At 40.6% G+C, this 11,919-nt stretch overlaps 1 protein-coding gene across 2 annotated transcripts in view; it reads left to right on the top strand.

Annotated features, from left to right (window-relative positions):
• The first annotated feature begins 3,303 nt into the window (after positions 1-3,303).
• PXDN (peroxidasin) overlaps positions 3,304-11,919 on the top strand; it is an 85,846-nt gene continuing 77,230 nt past the window's right edge. Inside the window, exon 1 of one of the 2 annotated variants that reach the window (XM_066179846.1) lies at positions 3,304-3,546. In XM_066179846.1, coding sequence (XP_066035943.1) covers positions 3,332-3,546 — 215 coding nt within the window. In that variant the 5' untranslated portion in view covers positions 3,304-3,331. The remainder of the gene's footprint in view (positions 3,547-11,919) is intronic. The other variant, XM_066179845.1, reaches the window with a different exon arrangement.

Raw genomic sequence — 11,919 nt, 5'->3', positions numbered from 1 at the left:
TAGGTCATGATATAAACTAGTGTCTGCTAAAGACAATGCAAAGCATTTTCACAGTCAGGTATCTGAAGATATGTTGAAATGTCTAGAATGCCTGATTTTATATCCAAAGATAGAATGTTAATATGGAGATATAAACTTATCTGAAGACGACTTGAGTATATATTTCTTATACCTGAATTTTTAGAAAAACAAAAGAAAAAAGTTTTAACTATTTGATCTTTTAGAAAGTTTTTTTAATACTTCAGCAAAGCAAAATCTATAAAACCAAATAACTGATATGGAATAAAACCAGCAAGTGGCAGTATTTGACAAAAATTTGTGAGATGGATAGGAAACTTTTAAAAGCAAATGGAGATTTACACTATATCTAAGTATAAGGTAATCACTTCTGCTAGCATTCAGAAAGAAATATATCTGGTTTCCAGCATATATTTTTTTTCTCTTTTTTTGTTAGGTCAACTCTTCAACTAGAGAAATTGGAAACAGAAGACAAATTTCCCATAGATATTTATATGCAGGGTCAACAAAAATGACCCTGCACACTTTATAAAAATTCTTTTATAAAAACTGGCTAAGAATAGAAACATATATCAAAACCATTGGGAAGTTTTATTTATCAGAAAACTTCCCTGACACTAATTTAGAATAGCATGCAATGAATATCAAAATCATACAATTATAGAACTCTTTAGGAAAAGACCTTTAAGATCACTGAGTCCAACTATAAACATAACACCTCATTTTTCTGGATTCCAATGTGCATGAAAAAAAATCCAACCTAAGGGACTTGTGAGGCATCAATAACATATTAACTAAGAGCCTGGAAGTTGCATGTAACAAAGCAAATGGCAAGAATGCATGTTACATCTAAATTGCCTTAGGACAGTGAGATGAACTTTTATTTTCACTATCAGAATTACATGTGTAATAGCACAGATACTTCTGAGGCATAGGACAATAGTCTACCAAGATTCCCAAATACTAAAAACTTTTCTTCAGAACAATTTTACTTTCCTATAGAAAACATAATTTTAAGTATGTACTTTTTTCTGAAAAATAAATCAGTGTAAAGCACCAAAATTACACGAAGTAAATTGTCATCACATTCTCCTAAATGCTACGAATACCCAAATTTGGTGCTATCTCTATATTATTGTGTTTAATTATCTAACCTCAGATGTTCTGCTGCTTTCAGTACAGGCACCTCAGGATGATAGATTTACAGCTGCCAGGATGCTCTAATTCTAATGTGAGTGGCATTTCTGCAATAAAAACTTACTTGTGCTAACATTTGCACTTTGTAGGTCAAAAGTGCCCGAGGTTTTCTTGGACCAGGAAATAAATTTAATTTTCAGATTAAGACGTGCTTATATCCCAACACTGATTACAAATGCAGAGGAGGTGATACACATAGCAGCTGCTTGCTGAATTGACATTGAGGTGATGAACTTTTTAACCGGCTTATTCTGTGAATTCTCTTCTACTTCAGACTGGTATTCTCTGCTGTAAAACAGCTGAAGTGAATGTATATGAGTTTCTGAGCAAGTTAGTGTGTTGAAATAGAAGACTAAGCCCAGTCCTGCAACAGTATTTAGAAATGCACCCAATTTAGAAGTGTACCTAACTGGTAAGAGTCTTCTAGGAGTCTCTGACCACCCTAGAAACTCAGTAATCATACTGATGGCATGTCAATAAGCCTCCCTTATCTCCAGACACAGACTGAGCCCACAGGCTCCCAGTTAACCACTGGGATGGTGAAGGATCTTTTAAAGGATTCAGGACACAACCCCTGAACACAAACCCAACTTCTATACTTCTATTAGCTAACTGCTTTTTTAAAGACATAAGCCGTCATGTGGCTTAAGAGAAGGAGACATAGTGACTCATGAAAAACATAGTCAAAGATAATGAATCATCTCAGTGTCTTTTAGTTCTGGGCCCATTAGTGATTTCCAGCATCACAGCAGATTTCCAGGCTGTGATTTTCTTGATGAGGTATTTGACTTGATGTTAAAAAAGAAAAAAAAGTGTCCAAAAGTAATTCCCAGACTCATGGGCTATATAGAGAAAGTTTTCACAATGAGATTCAGAATCACAGAAGGGATGAGGTTGGAAGGCAACACAGTGAGTAATTTGGTCCAACCTCCCAGCTCAGGCAGGGTCATTCTAGAGCACACAGAACAGGACTGCATCCAGTGATCTCCAGTGAGGAAGATTCCACAACCTCTTGGAGCAATCTGTTCCATGAATTCCTATAGTGAAGTTTTAGGCAAGAATGGCCTCTACATAGTTTCTTGAAGAAAAAGAGATGCAGGCAATGCTGCAAAAGTGCCATGGCTTATTCTGGGGGTGGACCTGTGGGTGCTGACCTCCATCATTTATAAGAGAATGTGTTGTTGTTAGACATAATAGGTTAGTTGTGATCACTGTAATTGTCATCATAGAAATGATGTGCCAGTGCTTACCTGGGACAGACAAGGGCTGGAAATCAGGTACTGATCTGCTCAGGACTGACTGACATCATGTAAGAATGACAAAGTATTTAGGGCAATGTTAGAAATCTCAAAGGCATTCTACTTTTTTTGTTTTCAGGCAAGATTTGGTTTGAGAGAGTATTAAGATCATGTGAGCTGTGGCTGCAGCCATTATTCTTCTACATGACATTCTGTGCACCCACCTACCCAAAACCACCACCAGAAAGTAGTTCAGGGCAAATGCAACAGACTGTCCTGGCTCAGCAGTCGAAGTTGCAGCACTCACAGGGGACAGTCCAAGAGTTGTGTATGTGGGTTTTTAAAGCAGGGCCGAAATGGAAATTGGCTTGTTGGACTTGCTTCTTCCCATAAGGGTTTCTCCTTCCCTGATCTGTTTGTCCTCATCTTTTCTCTTTGCTTTCTCTTCTCCTTTCCTCTCCTTACCCTTTCTTTCCCCTTCTCCACTCCCCTCATTTTGCCTTCCTTCTCTCCTCTCCCGAGGTGCAAGCTGCCGCCCCGCTCAGGGGGTGCCTGCACGCTCTCCCTTCCGAGCACGGAGGAGCAGCAGTCGGGACGTCGGGCGGACCCCCGGCAGCCGCCCGGGCCCGGGCCCGGCTCTGCCCCGCGGTGCGTGCGCAGGGCGGCGCGGAGCTCCGCGCGGGGCGTCCGCCCATCCATCCATCCATCCCTCCGCCGGCCGGGGCGGGCCCACCGCCGTCCCCTCCTCCCGCCCGCGGGGGGACGGGATCGCCCCGCCGCCGACCCGAGCGGCAGCCCCGGCCGGGAGCGGAGCGGGTGCGACGCGGATCTGCAGAAGCCCCTCTACTCTTCCTCCTCCTCGCCCTCCGCCCGGCAGCATGGCCCGGCGGGAAGCGGCGGCCGCCCCCGGGCTTTGCCTGCTGCTGCTGCTGCTCCGCACTGGGGGGCTCGTCCCCCCCGCCGCCGCGCAGCCGCCGCCGCAGCGCGGGAGCGTGTGGTGCCCCAGCCGCTGCCTCTGCTTCCGCACCACCGTGCGCTGCATGCATCTGATGCTGGAGAGCGTCCCCGCCGTGTCCCCCCAGACCACCATCCTGTGAGTAGCCGGCGGCGGCTGCCGCGGCGGCCCGGGGCAGGGAGGGGGGCGGAGGGGGGCAGGAAGGGAGGGAGGGCAGAGGAGAAGGCGGAGGAGGGGATGGATACCTGGGGTGAGAGGCGCTGGGGTGGGTGGCGGCGGAGCCTCGGCTCTTTGTCTGCGGTCGGGGGAGGGGGCCGGACCCACGGCGGTGTCTCTGCCCGAGGGGCCGGGCGTCCCTGCGCTGCTCCGGGGCTGCGCTCGCCGCCCCCGGCCCCGCCGCCCGCTCGGCCCCGCGGTCCGGCCGTGCCCGGCGCGCTCCTGCCCGGCTCCGACGGGGTAGGGGCGGTCGGAGCGGTGCCCCCGGTTCTGCGGGGCTCTTAGAGGTGGATGTTCTGGGTAGCTTGCGGGCGTTGTGTCCCAGCTTAGTCGTCCCTAGAAGAATTTCAGTACTTCCTTAGTACCCTGTTTTAAAGCACATTCAGGCGGTAGGGGGTTCGACAGGACATAGGTGGCACTTTCTGCTCAATTATTAGACATTTGGGGCTGTACGACCCAACCGGGACCCAAACCCTGGGCTTGCTGAAAACTAACCCGGCTCAGATTCCTGCAGAGATTTGCGAACATTAGTTATTAACTAGTTTTTTAGTTCAGGCACAAATATATCAGTTGAAGGGCCCGGCCCTTGCTCTGGTCACTGTTTTGGGTGCGATTGCATTGGTATAAATTTCAGTATTGACAATGACTGACATTTAGTTCACATTGATTTGACCGAAACAGTTACCTTTCCAGGCATATTTCCCTGCAATAAAGGCAAAGTTCCAAATGAACATCACACGCTATTTTGTTTCGTGGCTTACTAAGAGGAGCGGATTTGTTCCACTGACCTGCTTATATGTTACTTGGGCTCAGAAAGCTCTTGGCACCAGCCCTACCCTTTCCTTACACACGCGCAGCCGTGGAAGCTGAGCAGAGCTTGGCCCTGGGAATTTTCTGCGGGGCCTCCTGTCATAAATTAACTTGTGACTTTGTCAGATATTTTCAAAAGGGGTCTATAAAGCCTTGCTGTGTTTCAGCTTCCAAGTATTATTTAATGTAAAGAGTACAGTCATTTAGTATTAACTGCATCCCTCTTTGGCAAGAACTGCAGACTTTTGGCAGAATGGGATTAGTCCTGCAGTACTTGTAAACCTTTTAGGGAACAGTACAGGAAGTGGGTGGTTAATGTTTCTTACATTTGAAACAAAGTACATTTACAGAACACCTTTTGCCTTGAGATTACAGGAAACCGTGTAAAGCTAGCTTTGTGAATCATCTTAAATGAAAAAAAAAAAGGTCTTAGAATGTGGAGTCAAGTCTTAATGGCTTGGATTCATCTTAAAGGTAGAAGGGTCTGCAACAGAAGAAAGTATTAGGTTAAATCTCGCAGGGCTGGAGCTCCTCTTACGGTGGGTATTTATAATCTTGCCGTGAGTTAGAGGAGAATGTGTGAACAATGCAAGCATTATACTCGTCTAACCCCACTAATATATCAAGTTGTCTAGTATCCCAAATCTGAATTATCATTCTGGTATAATGCAAGCTACCATGCTACAGAAGTAATGCGAAAGAAGTTAAAGATATGTTTTCAGCTTGACAAAGAATGATCGTCTTCAGAATGTGCCTGCGGATGACCAGCATTCTTCAAAACGTAGTGGTGACCTTACTTGTCATCTAGTAATGGATATTATCCTTTCTGGACAACTGGCTGGGAAACTATTATAAATAAAATAGGCAGTATTACATCTGTAAATAGTTACTCCTTCTGTTACAGTTCTGCGGAATGGTTGTGAATGGAAAGGAGCTGGGTCAGAAGATAGTTGGACAATATGAGTTTTTGGGACAAACAACAATCTCAGTTGCAGTTTATTTATTGAAGGTAGCAATCAGTAGTTTGAAGGTACCAATCATACATAAATAACTGACCTGTTTTATATGAATTCCCTTCTTACAGCTGTAGGATGTACTTTCAGAATAACTATTACATGTCTGAGTTACTCACCGAATTACCACTCTTTTTTTTTTTATGTACCTGTGATGTTGAACTGTAGTTCTTCATGGCAGTGTTACACTTCACAGAGGTAGCCCGTCACCCACAGAGGGCTTTCTACATTCAAGAACAGTTTCTTTTTTAAGCACAAAAGTAAGCAGTTATTTGATCTCTGGTTTGACTCTCAATGTTTGTCTTTCAAGTGGTGCCTGTATATTAAATGTATTTTCTTTAGTAGTGGTGTTGAGATGTAGATAATTAAAAATAATAAATTATTTTAAATCGATCACCTTCCCCTTTAAAACAAAAATTTAGGAAATCCTGCAAAGTGTATTGCTGATGGGTTAAGTCCCATTTTTACTGGCATTGATAAATTCCACATTCTCATCTGTTTTATTTCTTACTTAAAACATAGATTGACTGTGCAAAGTAATTTTGTTAAAAATATGACCACAAGTTTTTTCCTTGTTTATAAGTATTTTGCTGAGTACTGGTTCTGAAAAATGCCCCATTTTGGAAACTGGGTTGACTTTACTCTATTTCACGTACAATTTGTTGCATGGATTAAAACAGCACGCGGCCCAGACCAGTGGTGCAGCCAAGTGTTTCCCCCCACATATCAAAAATGTCTACTCCTAATCTCAGGCTCTCTTTTGAAAACTGTTCATAACATTACTAGTTGCTGACCTTGCCAGTGCTGCTTCTGGCTGTACATTTTCTCACTCTCCCTTGCTTCTCCCACTTTCTGGCACTTCACCTTCCCTGCTACTGGCTAGGATCCATGGTTTAGATTGCTTCTACAGGGTAGATTCTGCCAGCTTTGAAAGGGCTTATGGAGCCTTGCATAAGCATGTGGTTTTACCCAAGATGAGATTGTTACCTGTGCTCCTTTTTGGACTAGTGCCAACATCCCACTCCTGTGCTGACTTCCCGTAAAAATCGAGGCCCATGTACAAAATGGTTTGAAAAACTATTTAATGCCATAAATACAATCATGGAAATTTCATTTAATCTCTGACTAAATACAGAGTGCTTATATTCACAGAAATTGCTGAAACATATTTATATTAAGCCATTTAAACACTTAAGGAATGTAAAATTCTGGGTATCCCCTCTTACTGTCTCCTCCTCCCGTAACTGTATCCTGTCTTACACTTTTTAGGTGATTTCTGTGTTCTAGAGCAATTTCTTTTATGTGGTGTTGATAATTCTGACAGGAGACCTTTGAATATGGATGCAGTATGTCACTATTTGTATCTAAACACAGTCCAAATCCAAACCTATCTACAGAACTAGCTACACACTCTCAGACCAATACTGAAATTTGTTCACAGTTTTTCTTGGCAGCACCTCATTGCTCTCTTACTTCTTGCTAGCTGTACAAATAAAATTGTATTCACTGCACTTGAGTCTAACAGACTGAACAAGAAAAGAAACTAATGTTCTGTTAACAGCAGAAAAGGTAAAAAATTGACAAAAATAGTTGTCATGTAAGAAAGTGGACTTGATTTGCTGTGAAAAAGACATGCAAATTATTGAGAAGATTGCATTTTGAAATATGTCATTCTGTATTTTTTGTGTGATTATTAGAGTTGCCTGCATGTCTGCTATGAATAAAAAACCTCTTCAACATGCAATATAATTTTAAGTGATCAAACCTTAATAGGACTTCTTAAGTTGCAGCTATTCCAGCTGAATAGCTTTTGAAGGTAGGCTCTGAAATGAAATTGAAGGCTACAGTCTGTGTTGCTTGTAACTGCTTTTGTTACATTTTGTTACATAGTTTAGGGTGTGCGCTTTTTTATTTACTCATTTATCAATGTATTTTAATTTCTGGTTTGTACAGTAGATGTCAAAGGGAAAGGTGGAAGTGTTAATCGTTTAATTCCATGGTGACTTTCTAGACAGCTGAGTAAGAAGTACTTTTTTTTTTTTTTGTCTCTCCATAAGAACTTTTGGTGGAATCTAATGTACATTCATAATGGCAGTGAAAACCATTATTGAGGCTTCCCAAGTGTATCTGTCTTAATGCAATTAAAAAACCTGCAACACTAAATTACACAAATCACACACATATATTTGGAGAACATGTGAATCACTGAAGGGGTAGGGGTAATGGAAATGTAATGACATTTCGCATTTCACTGTTGATTTGTGCTAATATTACCTCTTAGCAGAGGCCTTCAGCAAAATGAAATGGGTGATATCTATGGAGACTGTCAGTGCACGAGTCTTTGGGCTGTCATAGCAGAAATCTTACTGTATGGTATTTGCAGATCTGCTATTTGATATGATTCATTTTCTGCTAGCAAACAACCATCCCATTTTCAATTGAAAAGTACCTGGTCCTTGTGTTTGATTAGATATTTAAAACACTTTTAGAAAAAATCCAATGGATTAAAATTTAGACAAAATAAAATAAACACACCTCATCACTGTGGAGGATGAAGGATTGCAGTCTCAAATGTTGACTGTGATTAAACTTGATCACTTCATGGGTAAACATCAGTTTGTGTCATTGTAGGTCATGAAAGAAAGGTGAGAGACTCCAAATATTTCAGAAGGCAAAGAGCATAGAAAAAAGGCTTTATTGTCTAATTCTTACTATCTTTTATAGGTGTTCTGAAACAGACTTAACATGATTGGTGAATAGGAACGACACCTCTCTAATCCCATTGGTTAAACTAGAGAAACTGCAAAACACCACCTGGAGAAAGATTGTTTTGAGAAAGGATAGTTGTTTGCCAAGATTGTTTTGAGAAGCTTTCTTGAGAAATTTTTCCTTGGGAAAAAGTTAGCAGCTGCTAGCAGGCTAAAATCTCTCAGACCCAGAAATATCAGGCCCACAAATTTGCATGTAGGAGTTAGTCAAGAGATAACACACCAGAAGATTTTATTCAGTTTGCAGGGATTTGTACATGCTTAATGTTAAGAAAAGAAGTACAGATACTGAAGATTTATTTGAAGGGTTTGAAAATAACTTAACACTGACACAGCTACTGCCACTCCTGGGTGGGGAGCAAACTGCAGTAGGTGCCAGTGGTATTTTGCTTGAATGATAAAGAACAGGGGGTAAAGCACAAGATTATTTCAATAAAAATTATCTTACATCTGCCTTCCTAGAAATTTTATGAACAAGTAAAAAATTCAATTTGAGATTAAGATATCTACATTTAGATCTATATACACAGGAGTTTACATGTGTATTTGGTTTGTTAATTTGCCTTCTAATAAGTAGCAACTCAGCCAGTACAGTTCATAGTGCCTGGAGCAGAACTCAGCTCACTCAAACGGGAACACCGTTATTTGAAATAATTTCTAACCTCAGACTAGGTCCCTATTGGGCCTGTGCCATATCTGCTTGCTCTCAGCCTAGTACATCTAAATCAACAGCAGGCACCTCTGGTCAGACAACTGAATTAATTAGCTACTGTTTGTGCAGTTTATTAATTTATTTGTGCCTTCTCCAGTGTGTGTTAACTAGTCTTCTGTTGACAATAAAAGGAGATAAAATGTCTGTGTGTAGATGTTGATATTTATTTGTCTAAACCAAAGTTTAAAATATTTTTCAGATGAGAATGTTTTCATAGAATTTTCAGTAAAAGGAAACTACTTGCATAGAGTAGGCAAAGGGGTCATAAGTGATTTTTAAAAATTACCTTTCAAAGTGTGTAAATTGTTGCTAAAAAGGAGAGTATTTTCTATTAGCCCCATCCTGAGTCCCAACAAATCGAGTGGATACTGCAAAAGATACCTATCCTCCCCAGCAAAGCAGCTGTGGAGGGTGTGTAGGATGTAAAGCCTGCCAAAGCCGTTCCCAGGCAGTCTGGTTGTACTGCTGATGGAATGAGCCAGGACCAAGGCATGAGTGTGTTAAGGAGACATTTGCAGAGCTTGCAGAATGTGTTTGGTCGTTAGCAGGGGGCAGAAGGGCACAGCACTGATAGTGTTTGACATTTACTGGGAGATGTTAGGCAAAGCTGCTGAAGGCTGCAACAGAAGGCCCAAACGAGTCTTCGCTTCGAGTCACTGGATTCACTGGTGGGAAGATATTTTTGTCATCTCAGCAGTATGTTGGACCTCATCAAATTCTTTGCTGAAGAATGGGAAAACATATGGAACAAAGTCATATCCATCATTTACTGCGAGTAACTTACTGTAAGCTTACCACACTGTCATCAGAGGAATACATTGTCATATATTACAGTGAATAAATACTGATTTTTATCTTGTTTTACTAAGATGTCTTTTTGAGCAGTAAATATGTTACATTTGAATGTTAAAATGAGGAATATGTGTTTATTTACAGAAAGATAATATGTGTTTATTTACAGAAAGATACCTTTAATAAGTAAACCCAAAGACCCATTTGACCTGATATCTGTTTTTTTAGGGTGATGGAAAGCACAGTTCATGAACAAGTAGACAGTATAGAACAGTGTATAGTTGTTTATACCTATAATTGCAGATACAGATTTTTGAGACTAAAGATAGTTCCATATTTTATATAGATCTTGATGGATCTCTCTTCTATAAATTGTTCAGCCTCTTTTTTCAACTGATTTAGCTGTTAAGTTACATTATAATTTCAGTGACAAGGAGTACTGCACAAACTACATGGTGGAAATTGCTCTCCTCTGTTTGAAGCCTGAAAATTGTTAGCTTCACTTAGTGTACCCTATTTCTTCTATTGGAAGAGACAGTGAGTACTTGATCCCTCTCTATTATTCCAATGCCAGCCGTGATTTTGTGATCTTTGATCCTAAGCTTCTCCATTCCTTTCTTTTTAAACTCGAGTCTTCTCACTGAAAGTTTAGTATTAATCTCTCATCATCTGGACTGTTGTTTCCCCACTCTGCTGTGTTTGGAGGTGAGGGAATTGTAACTTTGCCCAGCATTTGTATGGACAAATCTGGTATGAGGTTTCATGGACTAATCAAGGGTAGCTGAAGATCTTGTCTGTAGGTAGCAATGATCACTTCTAGGCCTGCTATTTTATTTGTAAAGTTTGGTTTTCTCCATATACATTATTTTGTATTAATACATGCATTAGGTCTGCATTTTAATAGCCATTATGGACTGTTGACAGGTCTTTTTTGCTGTTCTTCCTAGGCAGACTTTGTTGAAATAGATGAGTATCATAAGCAAAACTTTGTTCATCACTCTTCCATTTAGGAGTAAACTGAACAGTGCAGCACTCAGCACAGGTCTGTGTGAAACTGTACTGGTGACCTTTCCCAACTACAAAAGTTCTCCGCTTACTGCAAACCTCTCTTCATATGCTCATCTGGACTGCGTGGAATATTTGCTTTATAGCTGTTTCAAAAGATTGTCTTCTAATTCCCAAAGCTTTGGGAGTTTGGACTGTTGTCAGCACAAGATTTTTTGTTTGTTCTACTGAAATGTTTTAGAAAGCTATAAGGATTATACAGATCAGTGGATTTCTTGGTGTTGTTGTCTACATCTCCAGTTCAAAAATCTCAGTTTTAAATAATTTTCTGTCTTTCTATTTTAACAGAGAGCTTCAATGTCTCTGCTGTTACTCAGTTTTCCTGAAAACATAATTAAAAAGCAATGAGTTATACAAATTTTCAGCATTACTTTGGAGAATTTAGGGGCATGAGGGACAGTGAATAAGAAATTTTTGTGTAGCAGAGACAAACATGGGATTACTTATTGGAAAAAGAAGGAAATGGATGCTTGGACATCAGTAAATATATTCTTTCTCTCCTAATTCCCAAAGGCAGCTGCTGGAAAAAATTACAGGGAGATGCCTATCCTTACATCATCAGGAGGGTCTGGATCTGAAACACAGTGAGAGGAGTCTCTCACCTAAAACTGTGGTAAACACATGCCTAAGAGAAAAATATGATTAATGAATATTCTCACCTCCTCCATTTTCTGAGTATCCCCTACTGATTTCTCTCCCAGGTGAGATCACTGCTCATTAAGAGATGACATGGGGATGTCATTAGCCTGCAGAAAACTTTGTCATTTAGGTATTAAATAAATGTTAGGCTTGTTGCATGTGCTTATGGACTGCCTTGCAAGTAAGCTAAGTTTAAATTGAAAGGGTGAAAGTCTAGCAGAAAAGAAAACTAGGAAATACAGCCAGTAAAGAACAGAGCTTGGCATGAAGACAGAAGGAAACTGCAGAAAGAAACCAACATAATATAATAGAAGAAATCAATATTGCTGTTGTGACATGAAAATACAGCAGACAGCTATTCAGGAAATCACAAAAGAGGAAGAAAAACAGTGCATTATGTTTAAAATTGCATATTATTTTATTTTTTTACAAAATTCCTTTACAGGAATATTTTACTGTGTGTAATGGATAAAATGAAAATGCTAGATTAACGTTT

The sequence above is a fragment of the Chamaea fasciata genome, unplaced genomic scaffold (assembly GCF_029207755.1).
Source record: "Chamaea fasciata isolate MVZ Bird 193981 ecotype frontalis unplaced genomic scaffold, bChaFas1.0.hap1 SCAF_3, whole genome shotgun sequence".
Lineage (NCBI taxonomy): Eukaryota > Metazoa > Chordata > Aves > Passeriformes > Sylviidae > Chamaea > Chamaea fasciata.
Note: the sequence above shows the minus strand (reverse complement) of the source record. Positions and strands in the feature narration are given on the sequence as shown.